The 18985-nt window shown below is 44.7% G+C and overlaps 1 protein-coding gene and 1 long non-coding RNA gene across 6 annotated transcripts in view; one reads left to right on the top strand and one right to left on the bottom strand.

Moving 5' to 3' along the window:
* Positions 1 to 288: 288 nt before the first annotated feature.
* Positions 289 to 2668, bottom strand: LOC127389586 (uncharacterized). The gene is made up of 2 exons (XR_007890666.1): positions 2393 to 2668; positions 289 to 894 (listed from the first exon to the last, which is right to left on the bottom strand). It is a non-coding gene; the product is annotated as an uncharacterized LOC127389586 (long non-coding RNA).
* Positions 2669 to 2988: 320 nt separating this feature from the next.
* Positions 2989 to 18985, top strand: part of FGF13 (fibroblast growth factor 13) — a 240710-nt gene continuing 224713 nt past the window's right edge. The window contains exon 1 of one of the 5 annotated variants that reach the window (XM_051630235.1): positions 2989 to 3199. In XM_051630235.1, coding sequence (XP_051486195.1) covers positions 3151 to 3199 — 49 coding nt within the window. In that variant the 5' untranslated portion in view covers positions 2989 to 3150. Of the gene's footprint in view, positions 3200 to 3427; positions 3507 to 16226; positions 16248 to 18985 lie in introns of those variants that run through there. The other 4 variants (XM_051630228.1, XM_051630231.1, XM_051630232.1 and 1 more) reach the window with 4 other exon arrangements.

Here is an 18985-nt window from a genome sequence, read left to right as displayed (position 1 = left end):
AGTTGGGAAAGTGACGTACAGAGATAATAAAGTTCAGATTCATGTTTCAATATCTGTGAGGTAGTTAATAAAATTTTAATGCAAAGCCAGACCTTAGGTGATTTACCCCAAATCCAGAGATGCTCACATCAGAGTAAGCAACTGATGAGGAAATATGTAGATGTAAACCAGTGTCCCAGCCCTAGATAACACCCTCTGTATTAGAATACTTGAACAATCAAGGTAGCTTTAAAGGTAAAGGCTGTGCAAACTGCACCCAGGCTGCAAGAAACCTTCACACAAATCCCCTTTTATTTTGCAAGCATAACATCACATTTTATTATTATTTTAATTGATGCTTCTAAGCCTTGCAAACTAGTAAGGGGGAAAATGAACTTGTTTCAGAACAGCAGGGTAGGTAAGCTCTCTCTGCCCACCAGTACATGCAGTTCCTCTGCAACGTGCTGAGTTGCTGCATCCTTCTGACATTAAGTTTGAGGGTAGAGGCCTTATTTTGTCCATATAAATAACTGCTCCTGTAAAATTTAACAGATCTCCTGGCAAAAGTGAGAATTGCTCATGTAAGTTAAGTTCACTATCGGTACCGAGCACAGCATTTGTCAGTGGCTTCTGGTGCTAGAAAGACCCTGGGCCAGAACCAGGAATTGTCTGTAACTCATCAAAACCACTCCAAGTGCCTTTGAAAACCAGGGTCAGCTGTGCTGGACAGCTGAAATCTGCTTGCTGGGGCCCACTGGCTCCTGCCGACAACACTGGCTCAGCTGAGCTGCAGAATCTCTCCTTCCCCTCTCCTTCACTTCCAACTCTCTGGTTTCAGCAATCCAAGTTCAACTGGAGAGAAGTAACCAAGAGAAAGCCTGGATTTTTGATCCTCCTGGCAGGTCTCTGCAGTGTCTAAAAAGAATTGCAGAAAACGTTCAAGTAAAACAACCTCATATCAAGAACACCCTGAGTCCACTATCATCAGAGAGCTTACTGAATCTTCGTGAAGCAAAACTGACCCTGCCAGGACAATCCCTTGGTACTAGAAAGAGAGCAGTGGCTGTTCATGGTGCAGACAGGTGCACAGAGGTCTGCAGGGGGGTATCCCACTTGAGGACTTGGGGTTCTGGTTTGTGCTTTGTGCATTTCTTAGGAAAATAAGTAATTAGTAAGTGCAAGTCTTCCAGGTGGCAGCTTTGTTTTTGGCTCTTCAGTCTTAGCTTAAGGAGCCCTGATTTTCCTAATAACACCTGATCTACAACCACCTGAGTGAGGTGGGAACGAGACTTTAATCCAGACTATGGCCAGCTGTGGCTCATTGCCTCGTTTACCCAGGTCACGTCGTGCCTCCTGGCAGCCCGGCCACATTTTGCCTGGGGAAGGAGCAGAGCTGGGACCTTGCAGGCCAAGGTAAGCCGATCTGCCTTCAGCTGTCCCCGGCGCTGGGCTGGAGGGAAGGGAGGGTGAAGGGGGAGGAATTCGGCTCCGCTAAAAATAGAGGCCGAGCAGCCCCGGAGACTGCTGCCCCAGGCCGGGCCGGAGACCCGCGGTGCCGGGGCTGCATTTGCGGGTGCGTTGCTCCTCTCCTGCCCTGGGGGCAGGTTAAGCCGAGGAGTGTCCAGAAGCCACGGCAAGGGCCGTGGCCTGAGCACGTTGCTTTTCCCCGAGGAGATGCTCGGCCTTGTTTCTTGGCTGATCTTGTTGGACAAGTCCATCGCCTACCCCGCCTCCGAACGGGCCTCTTTGCGGGGCCTGGGGGAGTCCGGCTCCCCCACCGAGGGGTTCCCCCAGGCACTTCTCGGCCCGTCCTTCCCAGAGCTTAATTTGAGGCTTTGCCGAGCAGAGGCAGGCTCCAAGGGGTGCCGGCTGCCTCGGGTTTTCCTTGCCCTTCCTCGCCGGGGGCAGAGGGTGGGTGGCCGCGCACCTTCCTCCGACAGCGGCCCCGGCCTTAGGAAGCTTTGCCCCCGCAGAGGGTGGGTTGTGGGGGGCAGCAGTTTTGTTGCAGAGGTGACAGGAGCTTCGACTGCACTTGGGGGAGTCCCGAGAGGCAGGGATGGGAATGAGCCCCGTCCCACACCTCGGGGCAGAACAGCGGGACTGGGAGCGGGACGGCTCAGGCGCTGCGTGTTAGCCGGTTAGAGGGAGCCCTATGTCCCCCCTTTTCCCTCCAGGTCCCTCCAAATCTCCCCCGGTTCCTCGCACTCCCGCGACGGCAGCAACAGGCTGCCGAGATCGGCACCGAGCGGTGCCGGGGGTCACAGCCGCCGGGCCGGAGCCTCGCCGATGTGGGATGTGGGAGTGGGTTTCCGAGGTGGGGGGGCAGAGGGGGTCTGTGCCACCCCCAGCCTGGCGGTGGGTCATCGTCCCGGGGCTGGAGGGCCGCGGGGGTGCGCGTTGCCCCCCTCAGTACCGTTTCACGGGAGCCCGGGCTGCGTGAGGGGGAAAGAGATGCGTGGCCCTGGGAGGGGGGGGGGAGTTTGAAGGGGACAGCTCTGGCTCCAGCTCTTCTTGCTGCCGGCGAGCGTGAACCTGCCGCCTCTTCTGCAGTGCCGGGGACTCGCGTCCTCCTCCTCCTTCCATCCGCCGCTGCAGCTCTGCTGCTCCACTCCATTGTTATTAGAGGAGGATGCGAAAAGAAAAAAGCAAAACAAACAAACAAAAAAAACCCAAAACAACAAACCCACGTACAAGCAAACAACTAGAGTCTCCCCCGCCTCCCGAGCTCATAGTGCCCCCTCCCTCCGGTCGGTGAGATTTCCAGGACCGGCTGCGCTTCCCTGGCCCTCGGGAGGTGAGGCAGAGCTGGGGAGGCGGGAGGAAGGAGGGGGCCGGGGCCAGGCAGACACAGAGAAAATCGCTTTTGTCTCCGGCACGGCGAGCGGCGCAGGGGCTCGGTGCTGCGGCTGCCGGAGCCCCCCGCTCCCCGCCCCGCTCCCGCAGGCACCGCGCCGGGCTCCGAGGCACCGCGCCGGGGAGCGGGCAGCTCGCCGGCTCCGGATCTTTTTTTCCCCCCTCCCCTGCTCTTGGTGTTATTTCTGCCTTTTCGGCGTAGAGGATCCCCCACACGCACGCACGTTATATCCCCCCCTCCCACTCGCCTGAGATTTTCTTTGGGTCCAGCCGGAATCCGCGACTCTCACGGGGATTTTCCCACCCAAGCTGGGGTCTATGAGCGGGAAGGTGATCAAGCCCAAAGAAGAGAAAGATGCTTCCAAGGGTAAGGCAGGCGCTGCCGCTCCGATAAACAGCACGTTCTCCCTCCCGACCTTACCTTAGCGGGCTGGGAAGGGGCCCCCGCTCCCGTGCAAGTCCGTAGCTCGGGGGACCCCGGGCACGGGTGGGAAATCGGTGCCCGGTGTGCGGGGCGCTGCACCGGGGGAGGGGGCGGGGGGAGCTTAATGCGGCACGGGCGAAAGTAAGTGCCCCTCCGCCGTGGGGAGCCGGGGGCCCTGCCGCCGGCTGGGCGGGGGATCGGTGCTGCGGGCAGGCGTGCGGAGCGGGGAGCGATCGCCATGGAGATGCTGGTGCCGAGGGGCGGGGGGCTGCATGCGGACCCCCCAGCCGGGGCTGGGCAAGGCGGGGACTGCCCCTACCCCGGTCCCGGTGGGGCGGGTGGGGAGTGGGGTGCATGCCTGGAGGGGGGTACGGAGCCCCGCGGCGGGGTGCATGCAGGCTGCCCGCTCCGGGGGTGCATGCCCGGGGGGGCCAGAGTGCCCGCTGCATGCACAGGTGGTTCCGCTCCCCGCCCTGGGGGGCTGCGCACCCCTGTTCAGCCCGCCCTGCGGTGTTTCCTACGCCCGGGCTTGTAGGGAGTACAAGCCATAAGTAGCTGGTGTGCGTGCACTGAGCTTCGCTGTTAATAAGTAGTTTTTCTGTGTATTTGTAGATAAATCTGTGTATTTTCTCAAACGTCCTTCTGTGTGGTAGGCTGGTGTTGGTGGGATGCCAGGTGCAGGATAAGCTCTTGGCCTCCCTGAAAGAGGAAGAAAACATTTCTTATTTGCTAGTTTTATAAAACGTATTGAGCACTTTCATGCCGTTTACTTTCTTAGCAGCCTGAGAGGCCGAATCAAAATGATCCGTTCTTTCTGTTATTTTTTCAGAACTTTTTGGTTTCTTGATTTTGAAAGTTTAACGCTAGATTTTTGAGACCCTGTTTGTTTTGGGTTTTCTTTATTTTCTTTTTTTCCCCTGACACTGTCTTCCCAGCTCTCACCATGGTATGTCTTATGGTCCAAGCCTGAGTGTTTTTGTCTGATTTCTGAAAAAAAAAATTCCTTTTCACAACAACAAAGTTCACCACCCAGATGCATTGCAAAACTTTACTTTTTCTAAAGAAATTTCTCTTGTCTTTACATTATTTTACTTAACTTTTTTTTTTATGGTGGCCTTTGTCACTAAGATGGTCTTTTAATAATTTATTAAGCAATGCAGAACAAAAGGTTCCCGCCTTTCTGAGCATTTATGTTGCATGATTTAGAACTGTGTTATAACCTTACACACGAAGAATTTGTCCCACTTGTGCCATACTTGTGTGAGAGCTTGTTTTTAAAATCAGATTTACATACTCTGTTTTGTGCTATGATTACAGGTCTTAATGATGTATTAATTTCTCATTTGAAATTGCCTGTGTATAGGTTTGGGAACATGTGTGTTTCAAAACACTGGGGCAAAGGCATTTTTATCTGCTGTTAATGAGTTAGTAATGACTTAAACACACAAGGCTTTGATTCTTGTGGTGATATTGTACCAGAAGGTGTATTTTCTGAGAATCCCAAGAAAAACAGTTGATCCTCATACTCTCTGTTTCCATGAGACACTAGTACTTTCTTGGAGCTTGTATAAAACTTTCTCCGTTCTCACAAAGTAAAGAGGCAGTTTTAGATGCAGCAGGAGGAGCTGGTACATGTATGAGGTGGTTTGGTACTGCTGTAGAAAAGTCAGTGTTGGCTACAGTCTGTGAAATATGCTTTAAAAAGGGTCCAGATACAGTGGTAAGGAGTAGTATTTACTGGTAAATGTATATGCTCTATGGCCTCCTTCTGTCAGACTGAAACAGGAAATATGTTTTCCTCTGAATCACCTCAATTTTCTTTTTGGCGATTATGAATAATATTGCTCTTAATGGGAATATTTAGTTTGGATCTAACCATAGTAAATACAGACTGTTTTGTGGGGGTTTTTGGGGTTTGTTTGTTTGCTTTGGGGGTTGGAAGTTTTGGTTTTGTTGTTTGTTGTGGTTTTTTTTTTTTTTAATACATGCTGAAATAGTAATTTGTCTGGAAAAGATGGGATACCATTTCCTGCATATTTCTTCAGCTGTACCGTGGCACTGGTTATAACTTTGGTCCTGGCAGAAGCCTGTATGTTTTTGAGTTAGTTAACCACCTTTTCAAAGAACAGTGGGTTCACAAGTAGCTGGTTGTGGTGATATGTTAATGTACCCCACATTCTGAAAGACAGGCAATGTAATTTTAATACCTGCTGTAAATGCAGATGTCCCGGGGCTATAACTGCGTAATATATGTGGAGTAATTTGTTAGTGAGAACAGTGTCAGCTTTTCTCACTCCTGAAGCTTTCTTAGGTATCACAGGGTTGTAGGTGAAAGGAGACTTTACTGTAGTTCTTGACAGAACTTGGGAGGGACTTACTCAGCCCTAATGTAAGGAGCTGCTTCATGTAAGTTGTTAAATGGCACTTTTTACAACTAGTTTTGGGGTAGCTCTTTGTAGAAAAGCCTGATTTATACAGAAATCTGAAAGGTGATGTGTTTTGGTAGGAATTGGTACAATTCAGGGCAAGTCGTCTGGCAATGGGTATTTTCAGGTAGATTACCCTCTCTGGTAAAGCCTGTGGTGCTGTCAGCGAAGTTGTACGGATGTAATGGAAGTATCAAAATCTATTTTTAAAGAAATAGTGGTTGGGTTTTTTTGTTTGTTTTTTAAAATAAAGAGTTTGTTTTGGGGGGGTTGTTTTTTTAACATCTTTTCTGTAGATAAAAAGTAACTGCTCGCTTCAGAGTTTATTTGCCTCACTCTTAAATCCTGCCTAGAAAACCCAGTGGTGACTGTTTTGTTTGATATATGGCTGTTTTTAAAACTGTCTGAGGATGGTTTGAGAATTCACAGTCCCAATCTAAATAAAGCTTATGGATTTACATAATCACATTAGAATTTTTCACCTTTACTTTCTGCAAAACACTGTATTAGTTGTGAAGGTATAAAATAATGGCATTTATTATTTTCTTTTTGAATGGTGTGTTAGAGAGCTGCAAGATACCATGAGCCCAGATATCCTCCAAGCTGCCTCACAGAGGTAGGTTGGAAGTGAGGCTCCTCCAGAGTGGGGGCTGTTTGTGGTAGCAAGTGGCTTGTTTTAGACAGCTGCCTTGTCTCAGCTGTGTTGGTGGTTTCCAAGCACAGGGTGAGTTCCCGTCTCTCTTCTGACTTTCCCACTGACCACAGAGAATGCAATACGAGGATTTGTGGTTTTTGTTACCAACTGGATTATGTGCTGTTGCCTTCCCCATCAAGGCAGATGCAGGGACAGTTTTCCTGTCACTGTGCTCTCACTGCAAGAAACTTTGATAGCTTTGCCCAGAAGTCTGATAACCTCAGACACAAGCAGTGAGAAAATGCAGAGTATAGTTTCTTCTCCAGAAAGCAAAACAGGAGGAGTATTTTTGAAGCTGATAGCTTCTAATTTGAGAAGAGTGTATTGAAATAGTGACAGTAAGGGTGAGGACTTTGGAAGTATAGGTACTATTCTAATTTAGTGTCAGCAGAAAACAAAGCACTTAATGAAAGTACTTGGTAGAAAAAATAGAACTCAGAATTTTGAGGTATCTATTACTGCTTTTCCTGGCTTTATGGGAATATAGTATAATGCACCTTATGATTGAAAGGTCTGTAGAAAAGCTGACAAAAATAAAGACACTGATCTCAACAGTTATTCCTATAGAACTGAATCATGAGAAAGTAACTTTCTTCAGGGACTGAAGAAGAGCAGTGCAGTGGCAACATGTAAGCTGACCACGTCTTGGTCTGAGTCCACTGAATCAAAATTAGCAGCAAGTGCAGAACTGTGTGAGAAGGGGGAAGGGAGCATGGTGCTAGCACCTTAATCTGCTGCTTGGCCAGCTCAGGTGTGAGACAAGACATTTCTTTGCCTTTTTGTCAGAAGTTTGTGTGCAGATTCTTTTGCAGCCCAGACAAAAAGTCCCAGGAAGCTTCACCAATAGCGGCAGTTTGGCACATGAACTTGAGTCCTGTTCATGCAGATGTTTGTCAGCAGTGGATTGGGTCTTATTGTGGTCAATTGGTTCTATTGACTTACACATCAGAGCTTGTGTTTATACGATTAATGTTTAATGATGCCAAATAATGAGTAGTTAAACTCAGTGGTTTTATTTTGTTCATTTCACAAATGTCTTTGTCTCCTGTTTGAAATTCAAGATTGCAGATCCACATTGAATAGATGCCTGCATCACCCGCTGGAAAGCGGCAGCCAGAATCTGAAGCATGCCCCACCCCATCCTGGATATTAATGCTGCAGGTTACAATAGATACTCAGATCTTGGCTGAGGTCCTGATCCATTCAAAGTTCCCATTGACACCAGTGGGAGTTCTCTGTGTCTGCCTGTGGCATTGCCTCTGATTAGTGGGTGGTTGTTAATGTGCCCATGCTTGGAATATTTACAGTAACTACCTCCTGTTATGACTCATTATCTCTGACTGGTTTTGGTTCCACAAACTACAGTAACTCTGTGAAGATACATTTATAAAAGAAACATCATTCCCTCTAAATCCCAAGGTAGTGGTCTCTGACATCTGCTGGTAAAACACAAGCAATTAAAAAATGGAAATGGCCTTTGAAATCAAGATGCCAGCAGGTTTGTGCTGATGCTCTGTAATGGTTTTCAGTGTTAGATGAAGGAACCCCCAGTAAAGCAGCATTTTCAGAGACAAGCTCCAGCTGTTGGGTTTTGTGATATTGTTGGTTCTCGTATGGCTGCTGTCCATGGCAAAGAGCTCCTGTTATTCCAAAGGTTGTAAAAGATGGTAAACTTTTTTGGTTCTAGGGGAAAACTTTTATAATAGTTGCTTCTTGGCAGATGTCAGATCTCATCTTCAAAGGAAAAACTCCAAGGCAGATGAAGCCTGGGGTAGAGTAGCCCCACAGAGCATTGCAAGGGGATTCAACGGGGTGAGTACCAGCATCCATAGCAGAGGCATAAAAATTTGTATGGCTCAGCCTTCTGGCATCCCTGGTCTGGGATATGCTGGAGACTTGTCATTGAATATATCTGTGCAATTTGCTGTGATTTCCTGCAGGGCACTGGTGTTACCCCCATGCTTTGGGAATTCTGTGCTGCAGTGTAGTCTTGGGTCAAATGAATGTTAATTTTCCTCCTCTGTTCCTCGGTGTGTTATTACTATAGTGTGTTTAGGAAAAGAGATGGCTACAGAGTTATACAAACCACTTCCTTGGGAGCAAAGACAAATCCTTTTCCTCAGACTCTTCCCTGCAAGCAGTGAATCCATGCTTTGATAAAATCCCCTGTGAATCTAGACGTGCAGTCAATCCTGTGTACAAACTAAACATCTGTAAATCTGGGAGGACAATCTTCCCATCCTAGATGACCTACAGCTAAATATTTTTAGACCAAGATCTTTGTGCATGAACGTGTATTGGAGAGGAACTGCTGTTGATTGCCTGGAAATTAGAGGTTCATGGGTTTTGTATGATTTGGTTGTGGATGCTTTTATGGATTCAGCAGTTTCAGATCTGTTTTGTGGGACTGAAGCTTTCTTAGCCACTTTGGATCCCTTTTATTTAAGCCTGGCTTTAGTTTCTGTGTGCCCCAAATTCTTTTGTTTCTTTCAACTATGTCTGCTAGCCTAAAAACATGCCCCACTTTTCCCAAACCATGTCTTAGCCAAGCTTATGTGCAAAGCCACATGTTAAAAAAAAAAGTGAAAAAACTAAAGGAGCATGTTATTTATAATCAAAAGTGAAAAAACTAAAGGAGCATGTTATTTACAATCAAAAGTGAAAAAACTAAAGGAGCATGTTATTTACAATCAAAAGTGAAAAAACTAAAGGAGCATGTTATTTACAATCAAAAGTGAAAAAACTAAAGGAGCATGTTATTTACAATCAAAAGTGAAAAAACTAAAGGAGCATGTTATTTACAATCATGCTTTTATTTTTTTTTGTGTAGTAACTTGGATAAAGACTTTCTTTGAATTGTCTGGTCTAGTTTCTTGCTCAATATTTGTATTGTTTTGCTGAGATAAATGAATGCGAAAATAATTTGAATTGCACCCTCAGGCAGGTAACAATCCAGTTCTTTTCATGAAGAGAGTGTAAAGTGAGACTGTTCTCCACTTAATTAGTTTTGTGAGAGTGATGTATAAGGCAAGGTCAGTGCTAGAGGAGGAAAGGGCTGGCATGGATAGAATGCTGCTTACGTTGTTTGAATAATTAGAGCATCACTCTGAGGTGGGAGGGAGCAGAGGGACTGAAATAAAGTGGGAAAAAGATATTCCTGAAATAGCAATTGAACTGCCATTGGTCTGTGTTGCATCATGTGTACACTGTTCAAGATTGACTACGTCTGAACTAGTGAACTTCATTACCTTTGATGCTGTGGCTGTGATTGTAGCTGAAATGAAGGTGTATTTATAGAGATTACTTTGTGCTGTGGCCCAAGTCAGTCTGTAGATGCTTTTCAGCTGAGGCTTAACATAATTGATATAAGGCTTTGTTGGTTGCTTTAAGAACAAATTGTTTAACTAGTAGATGGTATTTTTGCTATGTGTGCTTTTAGTTACCACCCGATTTATGACAATTTTCTTTTGACTTGGTGAGATCAGATGAAATTTACACTTCATGTAATTCTCATCTGACCTGAGTGGTCCACATGCATGTGCTGGCTTTTGAAAAGTGACTGTTTCACCTCTGTGTATCACTCTTGGATGCCAGCACAGGGATACCAGTGGCATTGCTGTACCACTTTGGTGGGCTTCTGTCTCCTTGTTCATGTAGGCTTCAACAACTGAAACTGGCAACACAGATGTGGGATTTCATCAACAATTATGGTAGTACCCAGGTGATGATTTTTCTTGTCTTCTTCCTCCACCATCCCCTTAAAACCTACTGTTCCAAGAGGGAAAATATTTGTGTGGTGGGTTGACCTTTGTCACCTGCCAGACACCCATCCAGGTCATCTATTGTTCACCCTTCTCAACAAGACGGGTAGAAAATGAGATGGAAAAGCTCATGGGTCAAGATGACAAAGACAGGGAGATCATTTACTCATTACCATAATGTCAAAACAACCTCAACTTGGGAAGAACTACTTTACTGCTGATTAAAATAGAGTTGGATGGTGAGAAAGGAAGACAAAAAACTAAAACACTTTCCCCACTCCCCTTCCTTTTCTCCAGGGTCAACTTCACTCCTTCAATCCCAATGCCTGTGCCTCTTCCCTACCCCAGCAGGGGTAGGGAAAGGGGGCTGTGGTCAGTCCACAGGAGTTCTTCTCTGCCACTCCTTGCTCCTCACACTTTTCACCTGCCCCAGTGTGGGTCCCTCCCGTGAGCTTGCAGTCCTTTAGGATCACCTTCTCCACTGAGGGCTCTCCATGAGCTGTGATTCCCTCAGGAAACATTCGCCTGCCCTGGCCCGGCGTCCTCCGCCTGCTCCCCCAGGACTCTGCCTCCCGGGGGCTGTTTCTCACAGGTTTCACCCTCACTCCTCACTGCCGGGCAGCGTTTTTCCCTGTCTTCGACGTGCTTTCCCTGAGGTGCCATCAGCACCACCTGTTCCGCAGTGGGGCTGTGGGGAACCGGCCACGACGGGCTGGAACCAGCCGGGACCGGCCAGAACCGGCTGGGACCGGCGCAGGGCGGCTCCCGCCTCACCTCACAGAGGCGTCTGCTGGAGGTGCCTGGGCAGCACGGTGCGAGGGGCTGGGGACAGGAGAGGGCTCAGGCTCAGCTCCTGACGAGGAAGGTGACCTGCTCATCGCACTGCTCCTTACAATGGGCCGAGGGGAAGGAGTTAAAGGCGAAATTCCCTCTTTCTCCTGGAGGAAGGCGGCCGTTTGTGTTGCGCCAGCGCTTTCAGCGGGGACACCAGCTCCTCGGGCGGAAGAGAGAGGTGAGGACTGTGACCTCTCCAGTTCCAGGAGGTTCACACAGGTTGTCTTCACACAGTTAATATAATTACAGAATTTTGGGAGTTATGAACAGTTTTCCCCTGTAGTGGTGAGCCTGGTGGCGATGAGCACCGACCTGGTTTGGTTTGACGCTCTGTTCATTTTGTGTATTGAATCCTCAGAGTTCTGCCACTTCTGTTGGTGCTGACTTTTTCCTCTTTTTTTTTTTTTTATTATTTTTTTTGGGAAGTGAGAAAGATACCATGAAAAGAAAGTATGAAAGAACCAGAAAGGAAGGCTTAACTGGAGAGGGACAGGGAGGACAGCTGGGAGAAGGGAGCACTGTGTTCAAGTGATCTGCAACACTTCGTGCTTGTGCCTGGCCTCAAATATTGTCTTACCTGTCCAGCAGACACACAAGTGGAGAGAGAGCTTCCTCCTGATTTTGTTTCTTCAGCCATTTTTTCAGGAGTTATCAAAACCTCAGAAGGTGGTAGGTACCTTTTCTTTTTTGTCGTATCTCTTTGCAGCTCACTGGTGTTGGCTGCAATGCTAGTTCCAGTAGCTTAGGCTGGATTTATTTCCACACATTGTCAATGTGCTGTCAAATTGCTTACATAGAAACATTTTTTCATTGGATTTTACATCTGCTGTGAATTTCTGTACAGCTATCTTTCATATTCAGTAGACTTAAACAATTCTTATGTTGCTCTTATATCTCAATCTGGCCAAGCTGTCCTGCAGTGCTGACTTGAAAACGTTAAATTTTTAAGTTGTAATTATACACAGTGCTCCAAACTGCTGTCACTTATGCTTTGTTCCTCCAAGTGCTGCAAGAGAATAAGGGACTCTGATGGAGTCAATTGCCACTGCAAGCCATTGTCACTTCTTATGGGGTGCAGAGCTTGAATACCTGAACCGTGAAAGTCTCTTTTCTAGTGAAATAAAGATGTGGTATTTGGGGGAGTGGTAATATTTGTGGAAATTGCAGGCTCATGCATTTCCTGAGAGAATAATGATTTGTAATTGCTTGAGACCACCATGTAGAGCAGATATTCCCTTCTGCCCCCCTTCTACCCCTGCTGCAGATGTTGAAGTAATGTTTCTTCTAACTGTAAATAAGAGAAAGGTCTCTGCAACCATACTGATGTACAATCAGTGCAGGTCTGTCATGTGCTCTACTTTACGTTTGCTTCTCGTCTTGCATACCAGTGACTGAATGTTCAGAGCCTGCCAAAAATAGCTAACTGTTTTCAAGTGACTGGGTGAGGAGAACTGGAAGGACTTTGATTTGCTGTTCATCTTCTCCTTTCTGCCCTCTCTGCCCTGTGTTTGCTTTCTGAAGAAAGCATGTTTTTTGGTTTGGGTTTTTTTTTTTACTTTTTTAATTTATCTTGGTGGAATAAAAGGGAGTAAAAGTGAAATAAGTCAAAAGGGATCAAATAGCGAGTCTCTTCATCATCTAATGGGAAGGCTGCAGCAGCAGAAAGGCTGTGATGCCAGTTCCAGGACCTGAGAAAAGATTTCTGGGATGAAGTGTGACCCATCTCTCTGCTACCCCAGTGTTAGGATTCTTTCTGACGAAGGAGGCTGATAAAGCAATAAGTCCACTTTAATGTTGAAGTTGGATTGGCGTCTGTCCTGCTGAGATTACAGGATTGTGTTACTTGGCCACTGGGAAGTGTTTCTTTGGCTGGAAGAAGGGTTTGCGGGTTTTGTTTGTTTGGGGGTTGGTTTTTTTTGTCTTCTCCTTCTCCTCTTCCTTTCCCCTCCTTCTCCTCTTCCTTTCCTCTCTTCTCATTTTTCCTCTTTCACTGATTTTTATCAGTGCAGAAAGCAGTTTTCAAGTTTTTTTTCTATAATTGTGTCTTTGGGAAGAATTTCTATCGCGTGACTTCTGCGATGTTGGGAGTAACAACTTTAAAGTGCTTTGTAAATTGTGGAAGGAGGGAGAGATGCTCAGATGAGAATGCAAAGGGGAAAAAGGGTGATGGACTTGTAGGGGAAAGCAAATCCTGTGAAACTTTGAGTGATAGAAAATGAACTTTGAAAGCATTCTGGAGAGCACGGAGTAGCTGACAAAAAAATAATGGAAGAAGGGACATTATGGGCATAATTTATCACTTAGGTCATTGTCTGAGTAGCTTTTCCACCAAATGGTTGTTTTTTAGATTGTTAGAAAAGCACCCAAATTGTAAAGTGGCAGGAGAGACTGAACTTATGATCAATAGACACAGAACTGTGCATACAAATAAAATAAAATAAAAAATAATAATAATAATAATAAAAGTTCAGTACTTGTATAGAAAATAGAAAAAGGCAGCCCCAGACCTATGTCACAAGTAGTGGTCTGGTCACTCAGAGCTTGAGGATCTAAACAAATTCTGTCATCTAGTCTGATTTTTCACCTCTTCAGTGTACTAAACTGAGAGTATCTTTGTGTTTCTTATTAAAATTTATGTTCTGTGTGTATTGGTTCAAACACCCAAGAATGAAGCTATTTGTTTAAGTGAAGCTTTCAAATCATCTTCCTTCTATGCTTTAGTTTCCTAGAGTCTGCCTCTTCATTTACCATGTTAAAAAAGTCTGTACTGGACCTGCACCAGGTAGAGACATAGGAAAACCTACATACTGCACTAGAGTCAGTGAGCCTTGTGATCCGTGAAAGTGAATTCTGGAATTACTGTTTGATATCATTTATTTTTTTAAAAGCTGGGGAACTCTGTCACAGAGAGGGTGAGTACATAGACAAGTGTGTTGAAGGTCCTGTGAGGACACACGTGAATTTCCATTCTATTCAACATGTGCACTTCTACCAGTCTTACCTGAATACTTATGGGATCTAATTATTTAGGATTTGGAGATCAAATTTTGCTTTCACTGGTAAAGGAGTTTGAAAGAAAATTTAGACACTTGTATTTCCCAGTGGCATAAACAGAGCTAACTTCTGCAGTAGTATTGAAACCAGAGAATCCCCAACAGCCATGTCTTTGAAACTCTCAGCAGTAATACCGGGCTGTAGTGCAAGCACAGAGCCCTGACAGCCTAAAACACTGCAAAAAACCCTTGACCATCTGTCCTGCAAGGTGCCAGGCAACTCTGCGTTTTGTTTACCCAAAAACTCTTAACTCTCTGGTTTTGCCGCATATCAGTGAATGTCACATAGTCCTGTCATCTTATGTTCCCACTATCATAAATTCTTCCATTAAACATATTTCAAAAGCAGAAATTGGCTGTGTGAGAAGAAGGATGAGTGCATAACAAAAGGATTATAAAAAGAAAAAAAAAATCAACAAAACATAGCACACTCTTCCCCCCTCTCATTCAGATGTGTAGGAATGAGCTTTTTGTCATGGTAGTACCTCTGTCTTTAAGAGAACATAATGCATTACTCTTCTTTCATAAAGTTGTTGAAAATGTTGCTGTTAATTCCTCAGCAAATTATTACACTATGTGTGGAACACCCTATTCTTTTGTGTCTTTTCGTAAAGTGCTTTGGCCTCCTTGGTAGGATCTCTTAATTACTGTTTTTCTTACTGCTTTAAACATTTAAAATAAACTATCGCTGTGCATGGGACATGAGCTTGAATAACTTTACAAGTGAGAGAGTCAGCTTATCTGTGTTTGTGTGAGTGACACCTTATCAGGAGCAGAACTTGAACCAGTACTGCCTTGTCTAGTTAGATTGAAACACAGCTTGTGCTGCATTGTATCAGTCTTGCTGGGTAATATCCTCGGTGGGAGCGTGATACGCTTTCCATTTCATGGTGCTGACTGCTGTTGTGGTGAGTATTTTGAATGCTGAGTCTTCTTTTTTTTTTTTCTTTTTTTCTTTTTTTTCTTCAGAAGTAGTACCTGTGTGTTGAATTAATGTTGTGTTTTAAAATCAGCCTGAAGGTAGCTAGAATAAATCTTACAATTTGTACTGAGACTTGATTCTGTGATGTGGGATTTGTGTGTGCAGGACAAATTGCTACAATAGTTCTGGTGATTTTAATAGACACTGAAGTATAAAAGATAAATAGATTTGGATCCTGAAATCCAATCTTGATAATCAGCAGAAACCCTGTTCGTGAATAAAAGGTAGCAGAATCTTGTGTTCAGGTTGTATCTTCAGAGATCACCTAGAAGATGCTGCAACTGGAACAGTCTGGCATGAAATTTTACAATGTGCTGAGTGGCCTTGAAGGCAGCTGCCACTTCTCTAGTTCTGTATTATGTTTGTGCTTCAAAATTTGGTTTTGAGAATTACAGTACCAGCGGCACAAAATTCACTCTCCTTCCTTTACTCCACCTTTATCTCTCCTTTATTTACATTATATCTTTACCTGCAAAGATAAGATTGACTCAAAAGTCTTGAAGGAAGGTTAGTACCTTGATACATATGGTGGGAATAAAGTCTTTAAAGGTGTCAGCATCATTTTTTGACCCTAATACCACCATAAAGTATGGAAATGTTAATTTTATGTGCATTTTCTAATAAGTATTCAGATATACAATATGCTATAGGATGTCTTTCTGTTTTACCATGTACTGAGAACAGCTCACACTTTATAAATTCAGGCTATTGCTACTTTGATTAGTGTAAGTTTATTGCCAGGTAAACAATATCTTTATATGGAACATGGCTGTGCTTGTAGACTTAATATCCTGACTGCACTGATAGGAAAAATCAGTGGGCTGGCTGATGATTAGGCCCAGCTAACATGGTGTCTCAGAGCACCAGGCAGTTTGAAGCTCACAATCAAACTGTGGGATGAAACCAGATCTGCTTTTGTTTTGAACTTTTAAGTCTCATAGCAATGAAACAGGCTGCCCTAGTCTGCCCAGCTTTATTTTCCAAGATGTAATTATTCCTTGCTCACTGACTTGAGTAAATCAATTAAAACTCTGTGTGTGTAACAAGGCTTTGACGTAAGCTAATTGATCAGGACATGCAGGCATATGAGAAAGGCGTGAGGCAGATTCTAAAGTAGAAGACTGAAAGTTCATGAGCTTTCTTCTGATGTGGTGCAGTACTAGCTAAGTCTCCACCTTCTTTAATGACAGGCTTCTGACTGGATCCTGTGGTATTGAACGCTTCTCTTTGCATGTACTCAGGTTAGTATTTTTTCAGCCTGTCCTGTGGGAACCTTTTCCCTTCATCTGGAAGGGAGGTCAAACGTACGTGTGAAGGGAACGTGAGAGTGCAGAGACTTAATTTGTCCACCTCTTTCAGTAGGCTCAGATGGTTCACTAATTGTTTCCTGTGTTTTGGTTATCTCTAGAAACTGGTCCCTTTTTCAGTTCCTCTGCCTCTATGGGGTGCTATCCACAAGTTGAGATGGGATGACAAACACCAAAATCCTTCCTGCCCTTTTGTAAGGGCTTCATAAATCATAAATGCCTACTTTTGATCAACCTAAAGCACTGAAGGGTCCAGCAAAAATGGAGTGGGCAACTTGCCAGTCTTTCCTGCAAAGAGAAGTTCCTCCCTTGTTCCCAGAATGGCTAATAGGTCCTACCTGCAGTGTCTTGACACACAGCTCACAGGGCACGTCTGCTACTGGGCAGGGGAACAGCTGCTTGTACCACCAGAGCAACCCCACGTGTGTGAGAAGAGCCAGGAGCATCAGCTTCTGTGAAGGACCCAGCCTTCCAGTTTGTCACTCCATGATATTTTTAGAGTTGTAAAAGTTTCTCACTCTTGCTTCCCAGAAAAATTAAAGTTTTGCTCAAGCTGCAAGTGAACTGTTGGGAATTGATGAGTTGAACTGTTTGTAATCCTGAATCCAAAGTGATGGTAGGTATTGCTTGCTGCAAGCTCCTCCCTTTCAGACCCAGAAGAAGAGCTGATGAAAAATAGTATTGCCAAAGCTTATTTTTAGCTTCTGTCCTATGGGGATTTTGTTGTTGTTGTTGTTGTGTGGGGGTTTTTTAGATTTGGACTGCTCTTGTCAGGGTTTCATAACAGCCTCATGCTGTATATTTGTGTTGGTTTTATTTTTTCCTGTCCACATTACTTGCTGGTCCAGCCTGGTTGGCTAAATGCCCTGTGGCTGATGTGTCTGTGCTGTTGACGTGACTGGCACACTACTCTTGTTGCAAGGTATCTTGTAAAATAAGCAGACTGCCTTGGGCAAAATTAATTTCTTGGTATTGATGTAGTTATTGCCTTCTCTCCTCCAGCCCCTTGCAAATATTGCTGTTGTCACATTGAGTACATTTTATTGAACTGGGCAAAGCCAGCTGAGGTGATTCTATAATGCAGATGGTGTATAGATACATAGGGTGTCCTTGGTAGACTCATCCCACAGCTTGAAGTGGCACTTACCAATCTAGTGGGATATTTGATTTGCTGGTAATGTTCCCAGCGTGCTGGCTCTGCTTGGTTAGGTGAGAGGACTTGCTGTCCATGAAATGTCTGTAGTGCTCTCTGTGAAGTGCTTTTGTCACATGGTCATTGAAAACATTTCTCCTGAGAATGTTTGGCTTAAACTAATTTTAAAGAAATTCGTTATTGATTGTGTGTCTATATGACTTTATTTTTTGGCTTCCCTTTCAGTTGTCCTCTTTCTCTCCTGGTTTTATTCTTGCTCTGAGCCAGGCAAGCTGTCAGACAGGCAAGGGAAGCTGATGCAAATTCTGTGCCCGTGGTGCGGACCAAGCTTTCTTGCCTTTGCTTCTGTTATTAATGCCTTCCTTCATCTCTTCCAGACCCTTCCATTGTCATACTGACAGCTAAATTGGAAATCAACTGCAACTCTGCTCTAGCAGTATTTTGCCCGAGGTGGTAACAACTAAAACTGACTTAGATAATGATTTTAATCGCTTTGATTTTTGCCATTGGTTTTAGAAAAAAAAAAAAAAGCTATTTAAGTCCCTCTTCATCTTTGGTCAATTTTATTAATCCATCTGTGGTTTTAAAAACCTCAAGGACTTTCAGCATGGAGAGGTAAATGTTTTGGAGTGAGGCTTTCTCTGAAGGCACCAGTCATGTTTGGTTTCCAGTGGGCAACAATATTCCTGTCTGGTTGTGCAGAAAATTGCCACTTCGAGGGGACATGACACCTATTGATTACTGTATGTAGTAGCTTTTCATATGAGATTGGAGGCATTTAAATGCCAAGTTTTTACTTTTGTTCCAGTTCGAGCAACTGTGATACTTTTCTCCTTGGACTGCTGGTCCTTGCTTTTAGAACCAATGGAGGATTATTCAGTGCCCATCACCACAGAGATGAGAGATGACATGTTTGTGCTGTTTTGTTGTGGGATGAGAATAGTCAGTTTGCTTTAATTTGTAATGCTTTGATTCTTTGGCAAACACCAGAGATATTGAAACTACTCACTCATGCAAAAAATAAATTATGCATGTGTACAGGTTTGGTGCCTGAAGGCATTTTCACTGAGTATACCTTCAGGCACTCAGCTTAAAGAGCCTAAACTCCTTACACATACACATCTATATAGTGGAGTATAAAGATACCCACCTCTAAGGATCCGTAAAGGCTTCAGTCATTCCAATACCACTTCCTGGCACCCCAGCTGTTCTCTTGGTTGGGCTGATATAACAAATTGTAGATAACTTGAATACCAGTGAGAATTGTTTGAATATCAATAGAACATAATAATCTTGAATAGCAGCTGTTGGATTAAAAATATGCAGGCAGCTTTGCCTTTCTCCCCTTAAGGTCCAGTTGGCTGGAAACTTTGGTTGCCCCATGTTTGATGGCTTGAATGTCCCTGTAGTTCTAGGTTGGGCTTGTTGAACTGTTCTGGTTTAAGCTGGTATGAGATGTAATCAATAACAAAGGCAGTTCAGACACTGGTTAATTTGAAGTTTTATATCCTTCATTTCC

The sequence above is a fragment of the Apus apus genome, chromosome 12 (genome assembly GCF_020740795.1).
Source record: "Apus apus isolate bApuApu2 chromosome 12, bApuApu2.pri.cur, whole genome shotgun sequence".
Lineage (NCBI taxonomy): Eukaryota > Metazoa > Chordata > Aves > Apodiformes > Apodidae > Apus > Apus apus.
Note: the sequence above shows the minus strand (reverse complement) of the source record. Positions and strands in the feature narration are given on the sequence as shown.